The sequence below is a fragment of the Eumetopias jubatus genome, unplaced genomic scaffold (assembly GCF_037043125.1).
Source record: "Eumetopias jubatus isolate StellerSeaLion01/CBP00866 unplaced genomic scaffold, mEumJub1_p1.0 scaffold_15, whole genome shotgun sequence".
NCBI lineage: Eukaryota > Metazoa > Chordata > Mammalia > Carnivora > Otariidae > Eumetopias > Eumetopias jubatus.
This window is the reverse complement of record NW_028274821.1, coordinates 90,205,046-90,227,022: the sequence shown is the minus strand read 5'-3', so window position 1 is coordinate 90,227,022 and position 21,977 is coordinate 90,205,046. Positions and strand designations below refer to the sequence as shown.

At 50.5% G+C, this 21,977-nt stretch overlaps 1 protein-coding gene across 1 annotated transcript; it reads right to left on the bottom strand.

The window, feature by feature from the left end:
* Positions 1-777: 777 nt before the first annotated feature.
* Positions 778-21,977, bottom strand: PRRT1B (proline rich transmembrane protein 1B). Its single transcript, XM_028090539.1, has 5 exons — positions 21,968-21,977; positions 21,488-21,665; positions 3,139-3,736; positions 2,020-2,163; positions 778-927 (listed from the first exon to the last, which is right to left on the bottom strand). The coding sequence occupies exons 1-5, from the start codon at positions 21,975-21,977 to the stop codon at positions 778-780; spliced, it is 1,080 nt and encodes a 359-aa protein (XP_027946340.1).

The window sequence follows — 21,977 nt, the reverse complement described above, 5'->3', positions numbered from 1 at the left end:
AGAGGGGCCACACAACGTGAGCAACAAACAGACCCTTGCCCGAGCTGCCTTCATGCGAACAGCGTCTCAGAGAGAGGCAGCCAGGGGAGCCCCCAGAGCCCAGCTGGGGACCGATGCTGCCGCGCACCCTGCAAGGCAGCCAGGAAGTAGCAATGTGAAGCTCTGCCCAGGGGGTTGCTTTTTGTTTATTGACCAGACACGGCGGCCTTGGTTTCTGGACACGGAGTCAGCATGAGAGCGCTTGTCTCCAGGGACGGGGCAGGGGCTCGGAACGATCAGCCAGGAGCTACCGGGGAGAGAGGAGGCCACTCAGCTCCTCCACAGGGAAGACCTAACGCCAGCAGCTTTGCCCGGCAGTCACCAGGCCCGGCTGCAGGTGGGAGGAGGCCGGAGTTGGTGGTGTCCTTCCTGATGGCTCTGAGGACAAGGACAGCTCTGGTCCCTTTGATGGTCTCCCGGGTGTAAGGTGGAGGCAAGGGCCCTGGGGCCCAGCCAGCACAGCCCCGGAAAGACCCTGGGAGGAGGCACAGAGGATGGGGGCTCCGGTGGGCCTGGGCCCTGGGGCCAGTTCAGGTTAGGACGCTGCCGGAGGCCACCTGGAGGGGCTGAGGCCCAGCTGCAGGTGTGCCCGGGGCTGCACATCCCACCGTCTTCTGGCCCCGGGGCCCCTCTGTTAGGCAACCGATGGCCAGCGGCGGGGGTCAAAGTCCACAGAAAGAGTCTGCTCAGCTTGGGGGTCCTTGTGCGTCCCGGCGTCCCCAAAGGAGCCAGCCGCTCTCAGGGGAGGTAGAGCGCCACCACCACATAGATCACCCAGCTGGTGGACACGAAGACCCCGAAGAGCAGGCTGAAGAGCACGAGCGAGCGGGCCTTGCGGGACGCCTCCTCAGCCTGGGCCAGGTCCCCCCTGCTCAGGGCGGCGCGCGTCTGCAACGAGACGGAGGCCGGGCGTGGACACGGAGCCCCCGCGCCCCCCCACGCGCAGCCCGGGCTGCGGGCACCCCGAGAAGCCTGCGACCTGCCCGAGCCACCACGTGGGAAGCAGCAACAGCCGGGGAGGCCACGGCCGCCCGCCCCTGGGCACCTGCCCCGCGGGCCGGGCCCCGAGCCACAGCCTCCCCTGCCCCCCTCACAACCATCCTGAGACTGGGGCTGCTCTCGCCCCCACCCTGCAGAGGAGGAAACAGAGGCTCAGCTCAGTGACCCACCTGGAGCCAGAACTCACAGGCAGGCGGCCAGCGGCCTCCGGAACTCCCGCCTCCCCGCAGTCCTGAGAGCTGCCTTCTCCCCACCCTCCCAGCTTCGTGACGGGGGGAGCCTGACCGGCGTGGGGACGTCAGGGCCATGGCCGAGTCTGCTCTGCACACATAGGGGGCTCACTACCGTTTCCTGGAACGTTCTCACACGGGCATCACTGGGTCGCCAGGGACCAACCCCATGCCTGGTCAGGAATGTCAGGAGGAAGGAAGGAAGCTGTGCAGGTAATGGGTGGACGGACAGACAGATGGACGGATGGTAGTGGGTAGACAGGGACGGATGGGTGGCTGAGTTGACAGATAACAGAGAGGTGAGTGGGAGAGCGCGTGGACAGATGGAGGGATGAATGGAGACTAGGGAGGTAGTAAGCAGATGGATGGGTGGGTAGACAGAGGAGTAGATGGGGAGAGCGAGATGGGTAGAAATGTGTGGGTGGATGGGTGACAGGCTCTACCCCCACTGAACACAAGCTCCCGTTGAGGCAGGCAGTTCCTTGGGCCTTATCATTCACACCTTTTGTTAGAAACTGGCTTGGCGGGATTTTCTAGAGTAGATCCCCCGTGGTCTGGGGCAGAGACAGGAGGGGCAGAGGTGGCCATCCAAGTGAGACAAGGACGCCGGACAACCAAGCACCGATCCCCCGGTTCCTGCCACCCTCCTGAGGGAGCCGGTGGCTGGGCCAGGGGCTGGGCGCCCCCCCACCCCTGGCCCTGCCAGCTGCGGGCGGGGAGCGCGGCCCCGGGCTGTCCACCCCCCACCTACCTCGTGGGAGTAGACAATCGCGACAAGCCCCGTGAGCAGGCAGCAGAAGAGGGACACCAGCACGGACTCCATCATGTAGTCCTTGGGGTGGGGCCTGTGGTCCACCGCCGCGGGGGCCGGGACGCCGGCCACGGGGCCGTTGTACTGCGGGGACAGAGGCCGCCACACCGCGGTGAGGACACAGCCATCCAGGGCCACCGCCCGCCCAGTGAGGCTGCCGGTCACCGAGGGGTCAGGTCCGGGCCCCCCTCTGCCTTCTCGCTCTGCAACCCCCCGCCTGTCACCAGCCCCAGGAGTCCTCTGGCTTCTGCCCTCTACAAACCGCTCAGTCGGGGGGGGCCATCTCCGTCTCTCCCTGCCCTGACTGCGCTCCCCCACAGGCACCCCAGGGTCTCTCAGCTTTTCTAAAAATCTAATCAAGTCACCTCCCACCCAAAAGCCCTGGGGCCCTCACTAGGGACCTCACCCTCCTACCCTGTCCTCCTCACTAAGCTGAGCCGACCCCTGTCATCCCCAGGTGACAGGGGGAGGGGCGGCCACCCCCCAGGCCTGTGCCCAGAGGACCCGTCCTCCTCTCCACCTGAAAGCTCTTCACCCCTCAGAACTCAGCTCAAATGCCCCCACCTCTGGGATGCCTTCCAAGCTCGCCCACCCCCCCCAGGCTGCAGAATCCTTTCCCTTCCCTCATCTGGGCATTGAAGCCCCTCTGCAGGGGTCACTGACGGTGACTTTTCGTAACCTACATGTGCCAAGCTCTCCCCTGGCGAGGGAGGCGGTGGTGAGTGGGGGGCAGCAAGGGGGATTCGTGGGAAGTAAGTGCCTGCAGCGCAGGGGGTCCCGGGGTGAGGGGGAGGCGGGGGGGGGGGGCAGGAGATGGGGGCTGGGGGGGCTGAGTGGGAAGTAAGTGGGCGTGGCGCTGGGGGTCCCAGGGTGTGGGGGAGGCGGGGGGGGGGGGGCAGGAGATGGGGGCTGGGGGGGCTGAGTGGGAAGTAAGTGGGGTGGCGCCGGGGGTCCCGGGGTATGGGGGAGCCGGGGGCTGGGGGGGCTGCATGGGAAGTAAGTGGGCATGGGGCTGGGGGCCCCGGGCTGTGGGGGAGGCGGGGGGCCGGGCCCACTCACCACCGGGAAGGGTGCGAAGAGCGGCGGCGCGGCGGGCGGCGGCGGGTACAGGACCTGGGCCGAGGGCCCAGGCTGGAAGAGGACCGGCCCCTGCGGGAAGGATGGGTACAGCAGGTGCACGGCCTTGGGGTCCGGCGGAGCGTAGGGTGGGGGCTCGCCCACGAAGCCGATGTTGGGCACCCCGCCGGCTGCCACCTTGGGTCCCTGGGCCTCCCCCGCAGCCTCAGCCTGGGTGGGGGACACGGCCACGGCCTCGGCTTGGGCGTTGGCCGAGGGGTCCTCCGGGGCCGGGGACCTGCCCCCATCTGCGGCCACTTCCTCACTGGGCCCTCCGTTCTCATCCAGGAGCTGCGGGCGGCGCGGGAGTTGCGGGAGCGCAGGGCTCCGGGGGTCCTCAGAGGCTGCGGGGCCGCCGCCCCCTTTTGCATCCCCTCCTGGAAATAAAAGCCAGGTGCCGTGAACCCCAGGCACCACTGAGCCAGGTGGGACTCCTCCCCGCTCCCTGCCGCAAATCACAGCCCCTCCAAGGACAGAGTTCCAGGACGCTGCCAATCCCCACCCTGCCGGTCTCCCGCACTCAGGCTTCTCCCGCGGGGCGCTGGAAGAATCGACCCAAAGTGTAAGCGTGGGACAAGGGGGGAAGGGACTTGCTGGCAGTCACATGGCCAGTGCGTCACCAGGCTGGGCTAGAACACGGGCCTCGCCCCTGCTGCACCCACTGCCCTGTTGCTGGTAGCCCGGACCAGGCAGGGGTCCGGCCAGGGCAGCCCGAGAGCTGCTCCGAGATGAGCCGAGCTCAACAGATTCCTGCCTTGAGAGGCAGGGGAGACGGGGTGCTCCAGGGTTAAGACCCTGGCTAATGGACTGACCTCAAAGAGCCAGGAGGTCACTAAGGGCCAAACGCCAGCTCTCTTTCTCTCAAGTAAGTAAGTAAAATATTTTTAAAAACAACTTCCAAGCAGAGGCTTCAAAAACCTTTCTCTCCAGGTTACCAAGGGCTGGAGAACGAGGGGGAGCCAGTGTTTTAATGGAGGCAGATTTCAGTCAGGGAGGATGGACCCGGAGGACGGATGGTGGTAGTGTCCACACAACAGTGCCAACGGGCTTGATGCCCCCGAACTGTGCACTTAAAAATGGTGAAGATGCAGGGGGGCACCCCAAGAGAAAGGCTTTTTAAATACTGTGGTTAAACAAGGGTGCCGGGCTGGCTCAGAGGAGCCTGTGACTCTTGATCTTGGGGTCGTGAGTTCGAGCCCCATGTTGGGTGTAGAATTTACTTAAAAAAATAAATAAAAGCCTGTATCTCCTGTGGCTCACATCTACAAACTCTAGACAAAATACAAAAGGAGGGACTCCTGGTTAAGCATCTGCCTTCGGCTCAGGTCATGATCCCAAGGTCCTGGGATCGAGCCCCGCCTTGGGCTCCCTGCTCCGCGGGGAGTCTGCTTCTCCCTGTGACCCTCCCCCTTCTCATGTGCTCGCGCTCTCTCTCTCTCAAATAAATGGATAAACCTTAAAAAAAAAAAAAAAAAAAAAAAAAAAACCCTCCAGAAACCCTGTCACATTCTGGCTGGAAGAAGTAAGATGGGGCCCCGCAGAGTGGAAAGAGCAAGGAAATTCTTGTGTTAGGGGGCGTCATGGAGGGGATGTGACCGTGGGTGACCCTGCGGCTGGACCCCGGCATTCAGAGGCTCCTCACCCCCCTCCCGGTCCTGGGAACGTGGGTCCCACCTGCCTTCCTCACTCCTGGAGGCTGCCCCGAGGTCACAGCCTAAAGACGTGGTGCTGAGACCATCCAGACGGTACCTGTGACTGAAGCCAGTTCAGACCTCTATACAGACTCGGAAGACGTGGCGGGCGGGTGCAAAGACCTACCCACCTCGTGGCTCCCGCCACGGGCCGAGCCTCGTCTGTGAGTCCCGCTGCTGGTTAACCCTGCTGCCTGCCCACCGGGCCCCCCTCTCCCTCCAGTCTCTCCCCACCTTCCAGTGTAAGGGGGCCAGCTTCGATCACACCCAAGAAGCTCCCAAGGAGCATACAAACCGACATCTAGAAAGGAAGGTGCTGCAGAGGGGGATCCCCTGCCTCTGTGGGTGAACTGAGGTGACCAGTGTATCTCGGTTTCCCCAGGACTTTCTCAGATTCACTACTAAAAATCTCACATCCTGTGAAAAACCCTTAGTCTCAGACAAACCAGGATGATTAGTCACCCCAGACCGGATCCACACGGGTCATGGGACTCACCCCTGAGCTGCATTCGTGGGGGACAGACCTAGAACAGCATAAAGGACCACCAAACAGGACCACCAGGCCAGCCAGAAGCAATTAACCAAATGGCAATAAGTACATACCTATCAATAATTAAATTAAATGTCAATGCCGGGGCGCCTGGGTGGCTCAGTCGTTAAGCGTCTGCCTTCGGCTCAGGTCATGATCCCAGGGTCCTGGGATCGAGCCCCGCATCGGGCTCCCTGCTCGGCGGGAAGCCCGCTTCTCCCTCTCCCGCTCCCCCTGCTTGTGTTCCCTCTCTCACTGTGTCTCTCACCGTCAAATAAATAAATATCTTTTTTAAAAATAAATAAAATAAATGTCAATGCCTTCCCCCCCGTGGCTCAGCAGGGAGTCTGCTTCACCCTCTCCCTCTGACCCTCCCCCCAGCTCATGTGCTCTCGCAGGCTCTCTCGCTCTCTCAAATGAATTGAAAAAAAATCTTAAAAAAAAAAATAGGGGCGCCTGGGTGGCTCAGTCATTAAGCATCTGCTTTTGGCTCAGGTCATGGTCCCAGGGTCCTGGGATCGAGCCCCGCATCGGGCTCCCTGCTCCGTGGGAAGCCTGCTTCTCCCTCTTCCGCTCCCCCTGCTGTGTTCCCTCTCTCGCTGTGTCTGTCAAATAAATAAAATCTTTAAAAAATTAAAAAATTAAAAAAATAACTACTCAGTGGGGAGCCTACTTCTCCCTCTGCCCCTCCTCTTGCTGGCTCTCTCTCTCTCTCTCTCAAATAAAAATCTTTAAAAAAAAATTAACGTAAATGTCAATGGCATAAATTCTCCAGTCAAAAGACACTGAGTGTCTGAAAGGGAAAAAAAAAAAAAAAAAAGACCCATTTGTATGCTGCCTACAAGAGACTCACTTCCAATGGAAGGACACACAGACTGAAATTGAAGGGATAGAAAAAGGTATTCCATGCAAATGCAAACCAGACAAAACCTGGCACAGCTGTATTTATATCAAAGTAAACTTTAAAACACACTGTGGGGCCTCTGGGTGGCTCAGTCGGTTAAGGGTCTGACTCTCAGTTTCGGCTCAGGTCATGATCTCAGGGTCATGAGATTGAGCCCCGTGTCAGGCTCAACACTAGGCATGGAATCTGCTTACGGTTCTCTCCCTCCCCCTCTGCCTCTCCACCCCCCCATGCTAGCTCTTGGTCTATACATACATACATACATACAACAAAGACTGTAATAAGAGACAAAGAAGGGTATTACGTGATACAGAGGTCCGACACGACGATGTAGCATATAACCACGGATGCTCCCAACATAGCAGCACCTAAATATACAAGCAAATATTAACAGACCAAAAGGAAGAAACAAACACCAATATTATAGTAGTGGGAAACTTCAGTACCCACAAATATCAACGGATAGATCAGAAAAATCAATAAGGAAACGCCAGCCTTAAACATGTCAGACCAGATGGACTTAGAACTACACAGAACATTCCACCCAAAACCAAGGGAATAAACACTGTCGCCAAGCACACCAGAAACATTCACTAGTACAGAATATACCGTAGGCCACAAACAAGTCTTAATAAATTCAAGACTGAACCCTTCCCAAAAATCTTCACGAACCACAGTGGTACAAACCTAGAAAGCAATTACAGGGAGGAAACTGGAAAAGTCACAAGTATGTGGAGAATCAACACCTTGCTGCTGACCAACCACTGAGTCAAAGATGAAATCAAAAGGCAAATTAAAAAAAAAAAAAAAAAACCTTGCGACAAATGAATATGGAAATACAACATCCCAAATGTACAGGATGCAGCCAAAGCAGCTCTAGGAGGGAAGTTCGTGGTAATCAATGCCTAACCAAAGAACAAGAAAGAAATCTCAAATTAATGACCAGACTTTACACCTCAAGAAGTTAGGGGGAAATGCATCCCAAAGTTAGGAGAAGGAAGGAAATAACAAAGATGAGAGCAGAAATAAATAAAATAGAGACTAAAAAGACAAAAGGTCAATGAAACTAAGAGCTAGTTCTTTGGGAAAAGATAAAACTGGCAAACCTACAGCTAGACTCACAAAGGTTTGAAAAAGACTCAAAAATGAAAAACAGGGCGCCCGGGGGGCTCAGTGGTTGAGCGACTGCCTCCGGCTCAGGTCATGGTTCCAGGGTCCTGGGATCGAGTCCCGCATCGGGCTCCCCGCTCGGCGGGGAGTCTGCTTCTCCCTGACCCTCCCCCCTCTCATGCTCTCTCTCTCCCTCTCTCTCTCATTCTCTCTTTCTCAAATAAATAAATAAAATCTGTTTAAAAAAAATAAAATAAAATAAAATAAACTCTACCCTCAACGTGAGGCTCGAACTCACAACCCCAAGATCAAGAGTCACATGCTCCACTGATTGAGCCAGCCAGGTGCCCCTAGGAATAAATTGTTTTAAGGGGTGGGAAGGGACAGAGAGAGGGAGAGGGAGAGAAATTAAAGCAGGCTCCACGCCCACCACATGAGTGAACCTGACACAGGGCTTGATCCCACAACCCTGAGATCATGACCTGAGCTGAAATCAAGAGTCGGACGCTCAACCAACTGAGCCACTCAGGTGCCCCCGACCCAGGAATAAATCTAACCATGAAGGTAAAAGACCTGTATATCAAAAATGAGAAGACAACATTAATGAAACAAAATAAAGAAAACACAAATAAATGGAAAGACATCCCATGCTCATGGATTGGAAGAACACTGTTAAAATGTTCCTATCACCCAAAGCAACATACAGATTCAGTGCAATCCCTATCAAAATCCCAGTGGAAGGGCCCTGGGTGGCTCAGTCGGTTATGCGTCTGCCTTCAGCTCGGGTCATGGTTCCAGGGTCCTGGGATCAAGCCCTGCATCGGGCTCCCTGCTCAGCAGAAAGCCTGCTTCCTCCCTCTCCCTCTGCTGCTCCCCCTGCTTGTGCTCTCTCTCTCTCAAATAAATAAAATCTTTAAAAAAAAAAATCCCAATGGCATTTTCCACAGAAATGTAACAAATAATGCTAAAATTTGTATGGAACCACAAAAGACCCTGAATAGCCAAAGCAATCTCAAGAAAGAACAAAGCTGAAGGCATCAGATTTCACACTATATCACAAAGAGATTGTAAAAAAAAAAAAGAAGAAGAAGACACACAGGAAACAACAGGCGTTGGTGAGGATGCAGAGAAAGGGGAACCCTCTTGCACTGTTGGTGGGAATGGAAAATGGTTCAGCCACTCTAGAAAACAGTATGGAGTTTCCTCACGAAGTTAAAAATAGAGCCACACTACAATCCAGCAATTGCACTACTAGGTATTTACCGAAAGGACACAAGAATACAGATTTGAAGGGGCACATACACCCCAATGTTCAACGCAGCAATGTCCACATAGCGAAACTACGGAAAGAGCCCAAATGTCCATCAACAGATGAATGGATAAAGAAGATGTGATATAATATCATACACACACACACACACGATAGAATATTACTCAGCCATCAAAAAATGAAATCTTGCAACAATGTGGATGGAGCTAGAATGTATTATGCTAAACAAAATAAGTAGAGAAAGACAAATACCTTATGATCTCACTCATATGTGGAATTTAAGAAACTAAACAGATAAATATGTGGGAAGGGAAAAAAAAAAGAGAGAAACAAATCATAAGAGACTCTGGACTGGGGCGCCTGGGTGGCTCAGTCGGTTAAGAGCCCAGCTCCTGGTTTCGGCTCAGGTCGTGATCTCTGGGTCGTGGGATTGAGCCCCACCTTGGGCTCCACACTCAGCTCTGAGACTGCTTGGGATTCTTTCCCTCCCCCTCTGCCCCTCCCCCTGCTCCACAGGCTCTCTCTCGCTCTAGCTCTCAAATAAATAAATAAATAAAATCTTAAAAAAAAAAAAAAAAAAGACTCTTGACTCTAGAGAACCAACCAAGGGTTGCTGGAGGGGAGGTGGGCAGGGCAATGGATTAAATAAGTGATGTTTATTAAGCGGGGCACTGTGATGAGCACTGGGGGTTGTATGTAAGCAATGAATCACTGAAGTCTACTCCCGAAACCAATATTGCACTGTATGTTAACTAGAATTTAAATGAAATTTGAAAAAAATAAAATAAAAAATAAACCAGACACATAGGTCAATGAAACAGAGAGACCAGAAATAAACCCATGTATATATGGTCGATCAGTTTACGGCAGAGGAGCCAAGAACAGACAATGGAGAAATGAGAGTCTCTTCAATAAATGGCGTTGGGAAAACAGCCACATGCAAAAGAATGAAACTGGACCACTTTCTTACACCGTACAGAAAAATTAACTCAAAATGGATTGAAGACTTGAATTTAAGACCTGCAACCAGAAAGCTTCTGGAGGAAAACATAGGCAGAAATCTTCCCGACATCAGTCTTGGTGATGATTTTTTGGATTTAACACCAAAAGCAAAATGAAAGCAACAAAAGTAAAAATAAGCAAGTGGGACTATATCAAACTAAAAGGCTTCTGGACAGCCAAAGAAACCATCAACAAAATGAAAAGGCGACATACTGAATGGGAGAAAATATTTGCAAATCATGTATCTGATAACAGGCTAATATCCAAAATATGCAAAGAATTCATACAACTTAATAGCAAAAAAAAAACAAAACCCCATACCATCCAAGTAAAAAATAGGCAGAAGATCTGAATAGACATTTCTCCAAACAAGACATACAGATGGCCAAGAGGTGCATGAAAAGATGCTCCACATCAGTCATCATCAGGGAAATGCAAGGAGACATCCCCTCACACCTATTAGGGTGGCTAGCATCAAAAACAAGAAATGACAAGTGTTGGTGAGGATGTGGAGAAAAAGGAACCCTTGTGCACAGCTGGTGGGAATGCAAGCTGGTGCAGCCATGAGGGGAAACAGTAGAGCCTCCTGAAAGAATTAAAAATAGAACCACCAAGGGGCGCCTGGGTGGTGCAGTCAGTTAAGCATCCGACTCTTGGTTTCGGCTCAGGTCATGATCTCAGGGTCGGGAAATGGAACCCCACATCGTGCTCCTCACTCAGCATCGAGTCCGCTTAAGACAGTCTCTCTCCCTCTCCCCCTCCCCCCATGCATGCTCTAATAAATAAATAAATGTTTATTTGACAGAGCGAGCGAGCGAGCACAAGCGGGGAAAGTGGGAGAGGGCTTCCCGCGGAGCAGGGAGCCCGACGCGGGGCTCGATCCCAGGACCCTGGGATCATGACCTCAGCCGAAGGCAGACGCTTAACGACTAAGCCACCCAGGCGCCCCATAAAGAAGAAAAGAGAGGAAGGGATGGGAGGGGAAGGGAGGGGAGGAAAAAGAAAAAAGAAAAAGACGGACAGAAAACTGGACCACAGCTGGACGCCCCACCCACGAAGAGGCCACAGAACTCGGGATCTGAGAGCCACGGCCGACTGCTGGCTAAAACCCAACAAGTCATCGTCTCCCTGGGAATTCTAACGGGGCTGAGAATCTACACAACCTAATAGTCACAATGCCCGGGACACGGTACGAGATAACGTGCCACACAAAGAACCAGGAAAAGGTGCCCAGTCCTCTGGGGAGGAGCCAGACAAGCAGAGGCGCGCTCGAGGGGCCCGACTTGCAGGGACTAGCCGCGGAGCTGCCGGCATGACTGTGCTCCAGGAGAGAGAGAGAAATACGCCTGAAATAAGTTCTCAACAGAGAACAGAAACAATTCTTTAAAAAGGAACCAAATGGAAATTCTCAACTAAGGCATATAATGTCCAATTAAAAAGTCATCAGTTGGCCTCCGTGGCAGAAGGCAGGAGACAGGGATAAAAACGAGTCTCTGAAGGTACGACACGCCCATCAGAAGAACAGAGAAAAGAAAAGGAAAGGGGGGGAAAAGGAAAAGAACCAAACCTCAGGGACCTGTCTGGTAACACAAGAAGGTCTAAATGGATGGGTCAGTGAAGTCCCAGGAGAGATTTGGGGGGAAAATACATTTGAAGTACTAACAGATCCAAACTTCACAAATTTGGCCAAAGACCAATTGGTAGATGCATAAAACTTGGAAAAATCCAAAGCAGGGACTCTGGGGGAAACTAAATGCATCTTCCTATAACTTCTCGAAACCAATTAAGTACTAAAGTCTTGAAAACAGAAGAAGGCAGAAGAAAATGCAAGACCTCTATTGAAATAACTTGAACTTCCATAAACATTCAATAGACAGCTAGGTCAGAAGACAATAGATCGGGATCTTACGGTGCCGAAAGAATGGTCACCCCAGAAACTGAGACCTAAAGAAAATGTGCTTGAGGAATAAAGGTATGTATTAGTTTTCTGTCATCATCTAACAAAGTAACCACAAACACAGCTTAAAGCACCCATCCGCCTCACACCCATTATAATCACAGAGTTAAACAACAACAACATCAAACAAACAAACAAACAAAAAACCCAGAGATGCCTGGGTGGCTCAGTCAGTTAAGCTGGGTCAGTTAAGCATTTGCCTTCGGCTCAGGTCACAATCCCAGGGTCCTGGGATCAAGTCCCGCATCCGGCTCCCTGCTCAGTGGGGAGTCTGCTTCTCCCTCTGCCCCTCCCCCTGCTTGTGCTCTCTCTCTCTTTCAAATAAATGGATAAAAGCTGTATAAAAAAAAAGTGAGATGGACAGAATGAATAAAAACTAAGACCTACAAGGCTACCCACAATAGACACACTTTTTTTTTTTTTAAGATTTTATTTATTTGAGAGAGAAAGAGACAAAGCACAAATGGAGGAAGAGGGGCAGAAGCAGAGGGAGAAGCAGACTCCCCGCTAAGCAGACAGCCCAATGCAGGGCTCCATCCCAGGGCCCCGGGATCATGACCTGAGCTGAAGGCAGACACTTAGCCCACTGAGCCACCCAGGCGCCCCGACATACTATTTTTTTTTTAAGATTTATTTGAGAGAGAGAGAGCACACACACCAAGTTGGGGGAGGGGCAGTGAGAGAGAGAGAGAGAGAGAGAATCTCAAGCAGACTCCACACTGAACTCAGAGCCCAGTGCGGGGCTCCATCTCATAACCTGAGATCACAACCCAAGCCAAAACCCAAGAGTTGGACGCCTAACCAACTGTGCCACCCAGGCTCCCCTAGGCACACTTTAAATAGAACGACACAGAGAGGTTGAAAGTAAATGGGTGGGAAAGATATGCCATACAAACTGTAAGCAAAAAAAAGGTTAAGTGGATTTCAACCTCAGATAAAACAGACTTCAAGACAGAGTATCATCAGTAATAAAGAGGAACACTTCACAACAAGAAAAGGGACAATTCACCAGGAAGGTGTAACAATTATAAATGCATGTGTGCCTAATAGCAAAGCTTCAATATACATGAAACAAAAATTTATAGAAATAAAGAAATATACAAAATATACCATAGTAGCAAAACACGTTAATACTCTTCTTATAGCAATTGATACAATAACTAGACAAAAACATCAGTCAGGACATAATTGATCTGACCAACGTTATAAACCATCTTGACCCAACTGATGTTTACAGAATACTACATCCAACAACTGCAGATACCATTCTTCTCAAGGACACAAGGTACAGTCATGAAGATCGCATGCCAGGCCATAGAACAAGTCTCAACGTTAAAAGAACTGAAATAATTCACACTGTACTTTGACCAACTACAACAGAAACAAGTTAGAAACCAGAAACAATGATCTCTATAGGATAATACCAAATACCTGAAAATTAAACAACATACCTCTAAAGAACTTATGGATCAAAAATAAAATCATGAGCTAAACCAGAAAACCATTCTGAACTGAATGACAACGAAAACACAATGCATCCAAATGTGTGAAATGCTGCTAAAGCAGTTCTTAGAGGGAAACAAAGAGCTTTAAATGATTTCATCAGAAAATGTCTCAAATCAATGACTTAAGAGTCCACGCTGGAATCTTGCTAGAAATGAGCAAACACAACGTAGCGGGAAGGATGAAAGCAATAAAGAATATAAAAGTCAATGAAATAGGGGCACCTGGCTGGCTCAGTTGGAGGAGCGTGTGACTCTTGATCTCGGGGTTGTGAGTTCAAGCCCTGTGCTGTAGAGATTACTTAAAATATATATATATATATATATTTTTTTTAAATGAAATAGAAAGCAGAAAATAGAAAAATTAACAAAGTTGGGGCACCTGGGTGACTTCGTTCCTTAAGCATCTGCCTTTGGCTCAGGTCATGGTACCCGGACCCTGGGATGGAGGGCTTGAACCCCGCATTGGGAGGGCTTGGCAGGGAGCCTGCTGCTCCCCCTCCTTGGGCGCTCTCCCCCTCGCTCTCAAATAAAAGAAAATTTTAAAAAAGAAAAATTAACGGGCGCCTGGGTGGCTCAGTTGGTTGGGTGACTGCCTTCGGCTCAGGTCATGATCCTGGAGTCCCGGGATCGAGTCCCGCATCGGGCTCCCTGCTCAGCGGGGAGTCTGCTTCTCCCTCTGACCCTTCCCCCTCTCATGTACTCTCTCTCTCTTTCTCTCTCAAAATAAATAAATAAATCTTTAAAAAAAAAAGAAAATTAACAAAGTCAGAAGTTGGTTGTTTGAAAAGATCAAAATTAACAAACTTCTAGACTGATTATCAAGAAAGAAAAAGGGGGGGGCACCTGGGTGGCTCAGTCGTTAAGCGTCTGCCTTCCGCTCAGGTCATGGTCCCAGGGTCCTGGAATCGAGCCCCGCATCGGGCTCCCTGCTCAGCGGGAAGCCTGCGTCTCCCTCTCCCACTCCCCCTGCTTGTGTTCCCTCTCTCGCTGTGTCTCTCTCTGTCAAATAAATAAAATCTAAAACATACACACACACACACACACACACACACACACACAAATAACTATGTCAGGAATGAAAAAGGGGTTACCATCACAGAGCTACAGACATTAAAAGAAAATTAATACTCTGAACAACGTTATGCCAACAAATCTGACAGCATAGGTGGAAGAAATTTCTCTTTCCAGCTCTCCAAAATTGACACAAGAAACAGGAAACCTGAATAATTGTATATCTATTAAAGAAATTAAATTTGTGGGTGCCTGGGTGGCTCAGTTGGTTAAGCGACTGCCTTCGGCTCAGGTCATGATCCTGGAGTCCCGGGATCGAGTCCTGCATCGGGCTCCCTGCTCAGCGGGAGTCTGCTTCTCCCTCTGACCCTCTTCCCTCTGGTGCTCTCTCTCTCTCATTCTCTCTCTCTCAAATAAATAAATAAAATCTCTAAAAAAAAAAAAGAAATTAAATTTGTTATCAAAAACAGAAAAGTTCTATGCCCAGATGGTTTCACTGTTAAAGTCTATCAAACACTCAAAGAAGAAAATAACACTAACATTACACAGATTTGTTTTTAATAGAGGAGGTAAGATCACTGCCCAACTCACCTGATGAAGCCAGCATAAACCTGACACCAAAAGCCAAAATAGGAAAATTATAGACCAATATCCCTCATGAATATAAGCACAAAAAAAATCCTTAATAAAATAATAGCAAATTAAATCCAACAATACATAAAAACACCTCACCATCAAACAGGATTATTCAAGGTTGGTTCAACATTCAAAAAAAGCAATATAATTCACCATATTAACAGAATAAAGGAGAAAAACCATATTATCATTTCAAAGGATGTAGAGAAAACATGACAAAATCCAACACCCATTAATGGTTAACAAACAACCTTTTAACGAACTAATAATAGTAGAGAGTACCCTCAGACTGATAAATGGCATCTATGAAAAGCCTACAGCTAACCACATTCTTAATGGTAAAAGACCAAATTGCTTCCCTTTTCTCCCCAGGATCAGAAACAAAGTAAGGATGTCCACGTTCACCACTTCTACTTAACACTATTCTGATGGTCTTCGCCATACCAATAAGGCACAAGAAATAAAAATCACAGACTGCAAAAGGAGTAAAACTCTCCTTGTTTGCAGATGATTTGCTTGTTATATAGAGAATCCAGGAAATCCACACCAATTTCTAAAATGAATAAATGGATTTAATATAGTAAAAGTTCACAAGGCTAATACACAGAATCAATTACGTTCTTATGCACTACTAGCAAATAATTGGAAAACAAATTAAAACTAAAATCCAATTCACAGTAGCACCAACGTAACCGGAAAATAACTAAGAATAAATTGAACCAATGAATTCTAAAACATCTACACTGAAAATTACAAAGCACCACTGATAAATTAAAGAAGTCCCAAATAAATGGAAAGGTATATACTATGCTCATTGTTCAGAACACTCAAACTGTTAAGATAACGATTTTCTCCACATTCACCTATAGGTTCATTGCAATCACAATCAAAATTCCAGCAGGCTTTTTTCTCTAAGTTTTTTTTTTTTTTTTTTTTTTTTGAGAGAAAGAGAGAGAGTGGGGCTAGGGGCAGAAGGAAAGGAAGAGAGAGAATCCCAAGTGGACTCGTCGACAAGTGTGGAGCCTTGATCCCACAACCCCGAGACCATGACCCACGCCGAAACCAAGAGAACGCCGCTCAACCGACTGAGCCACCCAGGTGCCCCATGCAGGGCTGGTTTTTTTTGTTTTGTTTTTTTTTTTAAGATATAGAAAGTGACAAGCTCATTATAAAATTTTTACAAAAATAGAAAGCACCTAGAATCACCAAAACAATTTTCAAAAGGAGGACAAAATTGGAAGAATCTACCTGATTTCAAGATTTACTATAAATCCAAGAGAAACCAGACCGTTCATTAAAAATGAAATGATACACACGTCAATGAAGCGCACGTGCACACACACACACACACACACACACACACACACTTGGTCAGTTGATTTTTGCCGAAGTTTCTAAGGCAATTCAGTAAAGGGAAAAAAAGCCCCCCCCTTTTTTTAAGATTTTATTTATTTATTTGACAGAGAGAGACACAGTGAGAGAGGGAACACAAGCAGGGGGAGTGGGAGAGGGAGACGCAGGCTTCCCGCTGAGCAGGGAGCCCGATGCGGGGCTCGATCCCAGGACCCTGGGATCATGACCTGAGCCTACGGCAGACGCGTAATGACTGAGCCACCCAGGCGCCCCGAAGAAAAGCCTTTTTAATAATTGAAATAGGATCAACTGACTACCTGCATGGAAAAAAGTGAATATTGACTCTTCGTCACAACATCCACAGGAAATGATTCCGAAGGGATCATAAACCTAAATGTAATACCTGAAACTATAAAACTCCTAGATTAAACATAGAAGATCTGTGGGATCTTAGGATGGATAAAGATTTCTTATATATGACACCAAAAGCATGATCCATAAGAGAAAAAAATTGTAAACTGGGCTTCAAAATTAAAAACAAAAAAACTTTTCCTCTTCAAAAGACATCACTGAAAAAACTGAAAGAAAACAAACAACAACAAACTGAAAGAAAACCTACCGAATGGAAGAAGATATGTGCAAATGACATACATGATAAAGGATTAGTATCCAAAATACATAAAGAACTTATACAACTCAACACACAAAAAAACAATCTGATTATTCATGTCTTCTGCCCATTTTTAGACATTTCTCCAAAGACATACGGATGACCAAAAGACACGCGAACAGATGCTCATCATCATTCATCATCAGGGACATGCAAGTCAAAACCACAATGAGCTATCACCTTACATCAGTCAATCGCCACCACAAGAAACAACAAGGGTTGGCAAGGACGTAGAGGAAAAAGAACGCTCGTGCACTATTGGGGGAAATGCAAACTTGTGCAGCCACTGTGGGAGACAGTATGGAGGTTCCTCAAAAAAGTAAACACAGGGACACCTGGGTGGCTCAGTTGGTTAAGCATCTGCCTCGATCTCAGCTCACGTCTTGATCCCAGGATCATGAGTTCAAGTCCCCTGTTCAAGCTCCCTCTCCCAGCATGGAGCCTACTTAAATTTAAAAGAAAGAAAAAAACAGAACTACCTTATGATCCAGTAATTCCACTACTGGGTATTTACCCAAAGATTACAAAAACACTAATTCAAAGGGATACATTCAAAGGATATCTAATTCAAAGGGTTACCTGCAGCATTATTTACAGTAGTCAAGACATGCAAGCAGTCCAAGTGTCCATCAGTAGACAAATGGATAAAGAAAAGGTGGTACAGAGAGAGAATATTATTCAGCTATGAAAAGAATGAAATCAGGGCCCCTGGGTGGCTCAGTCAGTTGGGTGTCTGCCTTTGGCTCAGGTTATGATCTAGGGATCCTGGGATGGAGCCCCACATTGGGCTTCCTGCGGGGGGTGGGGAATGGGGGAGTCTGCTTCTCCCTCTGCCCCTCAGCCCTGCTCGTGCTCTCTCTCACTCTACTCTTAAATAGGTATAAAATCTTTAAAAAAAAAAAAAAAGAAGGGCACCTGGGTGGCTCAGTTGGTTAAGCGACTGCCTTCGGCTCAGGTCATGATCCTGGAGTCCCGGGATCGAGTCCCGCATCGGGCTCCCTGCTCAGCAGGGAGTCTGCTTCTCCCTCTGACCCTCCTCCCTCTCGTGCTTTCTATCTCTCATTCTCTCGCTCTCAAATAAATAAATAAAATCTTAAAAAAAAAAAAAAAAGAAAGAAAAAGAATGAAATCTTGCCATTTGCAATGACATGGATAGAGCTAGAGAGTATAACGCTGAGCAAAATAAATCAGAGAAAGACAAATATCCTATGATTTCACTCATATGTGGAATTTAAGAAACAAAAGAAATGAGCAGGGGCGCCTGGGTGGCTCAGTCGTTAAGCGTCTGCCTTCGGCTCAGGTCATGGTCCCAGAGTCCTGGGATCGAGCCCTGCATCGGGCTCCCTGCTCAGCGGGAAGCCTGCTTCTCCCTCTCCCACTCCCCCTGCTTGTGTTCCCTCTCTCGCTGTGTCTCTCTCTGTCAAATAAATAAAATCTTTAAAAAAAAAAAAAGAAAGAAATGAGCAAAGGGGAAAAAGAGAGAGGGAGACAAAAAGCAGATTATTAACTATAGAGAACAAACAGATGGTTAGCAGAGGGGAGGTGAGGGAGGAATGGGTGAAACAGGTGGTGGGGATTAAGAGTACACTTACCTTGATGAGCACTAATTAAGGAATTATTGAATCACTATATTGTACACCTGAAACTAATAACACTCTATGTTAACAACAACGGGACGTTTTTTTTAAGCCAATATTAAAAAAAGAAAACCATCAGTAAGAACATACACAGGCAAGTCACAGAATGGGAGAAAAATATTCATAACACATGTATCAGGCAAAGGAATTGTATCAACAATGCATAAAAAACTCCCACAATTCAGTAGGTCAAACATCCCAATGAGAAAATGGATGAAAGATTTGTGAACACTCCACCAAAGAGGATATTCAAATGATCGATAAGCACATAAAAAAGATGTTTGGTGTCAGTAGTCACCAGAAACGCCATCAAAATTACAAATGCCAACTAAAACCAGGAGGTATCACTACACATCCATTAGGGGGGCTGGGATTAACCACCACCGACAACCCTGACCCAAACACCCCAGCTCTCAGGCACAGCAGGTGGGAAAGGAAAACAGTGAAACCATGTGGGGAAACACCTCGACTGTTCCTTTTAAAAGTCAAGCATAGGGCGCCTGGGTGGCTCGGTTGGTTAGGCGACTGCCTTTGGCTCGGGTTGTGGTCCCGGAGTCCTGGGATTGAGTCCCACATCGGGCTCCCGGCTCGGCGGGGAGCCTGCTTCTCCCTCTGACCTTCTCCCCTCTCATGCTGTTTCTCTCTCTCTCTCTCTCTCTCTCTCTCTCAAATAAATAAATGAAATCTTTAAAAAAAATAAAGATAAAATACTTTAAAAAAAAATAAAAGTCAAGCATACACCTGCCATAGGATCCAGCTACCCCACTTATAGGCATGCACCCGAGAAAAAAATAGAACCACAGAAAGACTTGTTCACAAATATCTGTAGCAGGGGCACCTGGGGTGGCTCAGCAGATTAAGCGTCTGCCTTCGGCTCAGGTCATGACCCCAGGGTCCTGGGATCGAGCCCGACATAGGGCTCTCTGTTCAGTGGGGAGTCTGCTTCTCCCTCTCCCTCTCCCCCCTGCTTGTGTGCACATGCTCTCTCTCTCAAATAATTAAAATCTTTAAAAAAAAAAAAAACGGGAGGCACCTGGGTGGCTCAGTTGGTTAAGCGTCTGCCCTCAGCTCAGGTCATGATCCCAGGGTCCAGGGACTGAGCCCCGCGTCGGGCTCCCTGCTCAGCAGGAACCTGCTTCTCCCTCTCCCTGTGTGCACCACCCCCTCTGGTCTTTCTCTCACTCTGTTAAATAAATAAATAAAATCTTTAAAAAAATAACATCTTTAAAAAATAAATACATGTAAATGCCCAAGAAGATTTAAACACACACACACACACACACACAAATATTTGTAGCAGTTTGAGAAACACTACACGCTTGTTGTGTGAAGCCACTCAGTTTGGGCTGGTTTGTTACACAGCATAAGCCAACGGATAACTGAGAGGGGAGGTTTCCTCTGGCAGCCAGAGCCGGAGTGCGGGAAGTGGCCAGAAGGCACACGGGAGAGCAGGAAGGAAGCAGCGGGGTTAGAGAGACAAGTGACAGTGGCCTGAGCAAAAGGGAGGGACGTGGGCAAGCGGCCAGACCCAGGCAGGACTGAGGAGGTGCGCCGGCCTGACAGCGTGTAGAGGGGAGGCAGGAAGAGCAACATGGAGAGTGACAGGCACGCCAGACCCCCCTCATCTCCTCGGGGCTGGTGCCACTCAGGAGCTGGAGCCCAGGGACCATGCCGCCTGGGCCCCTTCACCTCCCTGTGCCTCTCAGTTTCCTCATCCTTAAAATGGGGACACCACCCACTCCTGGGGTTGCCATGGGGACTAAACTGGGGTAAAGTGCTCCTAACACTGACTACTGTGACCTGAGGTTAGGAAGAGACTGGGAGAGGACGACAGACACCAGTCAGACCCCAGCCCCTGTAGAGGCCTCGGGAGATGCTCTTGAGAATTCCAGGGCCCCAACCTCACTGCCGCCCCCAAGGGCTGGGGTTCTTGAACAACCAAGCCTACAATACTGGGGGATGGAGGGAAGTCCTGTCTGCTGTCTACCGGGGAGGCTCCTTCGTACTCAAAGCCACCACCCCTCCACACGGAGCCCCCAACCGGCCTTCTGCGTAGGTGATACACGGAGGCAACCAACCAGCCATTCAATCCCGCCTGCTCTTGTGGGGCACCCACTACGGTCCAGTGCTGTGGGCTCAGAAACGCAGTTCTGTACACAAACCCTATGAAAAGATCACGATTTCAGCAGGTTCAGGCGCCCGGGGGCTGCCGAGCTCATGAAGCTGTGCAGATAACACGTCCAGGTGAAGGCTAATGGCAAGGCCATGAACTGCAGCGACTGAGATGACTGAGCATCTATGAGGTGCCGGGCCCTGCGCCCCGTCCCCCCGACAGTCCATCCGCATGAACGCGGACGGGGCCCAGGAAACGCGTGAAGTCTGGCTGCACCAGCTGAGGCCCCTGACACGCGCTCCATACCGCAGACGCCTCATCTGTGAAATGGGAAGAGTAACAATCACTTCCAAATAAGAACCGTGAAGCTCTGGCCCGCTCTCTTCTAGTATCTCAGGTCACGGTCCGGGGCACCTGCCCCATTTCACAGGTGCGCGAAGGGAGGCCGACGGCCGCTGCCCGGGGGCCCGGTCAGATGCAGATGCGCTCCGGAGGCCGGTCCCGCGCAGAGGCTGGTCCCGTGCAGAGGCCGGCCCGTCACAGCCCTAATTATCATAACAAAAACCGCAGCTTCCCGGGGCCCCCGCCGGGGCAAATACCTGGCCCGATGGCGCGGAGACAGGGCTGCTGAGTAAATAAATTTGCTGGCGGGGCTGCTGGGCCCGCGGCCTCGGGTTCTCGACACCCGAGCCTCCGCGGACATTCCAGCCGCAAGGGGGGCGGAGGGCGGGCAGCGCCGGGCGCATCCCCCGCCCCCGACCCGAAGCTCTGGACCCATCCCCCCACCCCCCCACCCCCGGAGCTCCGAGCCCGCCGCCGTGGCCCCCCGCCCCGCCAGCCTGGGGCTCCCGAGCACAGGGCTCGGTCCCGGGGTGGGGGGGCCGTCGATGCTCCCGGAACGAACCTCTCTCGGCCCCGACCTTGCTGCCCATCTCTCTGCTCGGTCCCCGCACCCCGTTCCGTCGCGCCGGCCTTGGTGCTGTCTCTTCCCGCCGCGCCTCCCTCCCCGACCCCGTCTCGGTCCTCCACGCCCAGCCCAGCCCACTCCCGGCCAGGGCCCCCTGCCCTCGCTCTAAGAACCTCTGCGTGGCCGGAGGGACAGGCAAAGTCACCAGGGGGAGGACCGGGCGTGGGGGAGAAGAGGGGAAAACGCCCCCCAAATGGCCCGGCGCGGGGCACCTGCTGACCGCCCTTCCCCCGCCCCTCCCGCAGGGGCGCCCAGGGAGCTGGAGAGGAGCGCCGCCTGAGTTGCCAGAACTTTCCATAGCATCCTCCCGGCGTTCCGGGTTCTGGAGGAGGGGTCCCAGGGCCAGGTTGGGCCCCGCGGGAGGAGCTCCCGGGCCCACCCCCCGCCGCGGCGTCGGGACCCCCCAGGAGCCCTCACCTGCCTCCAT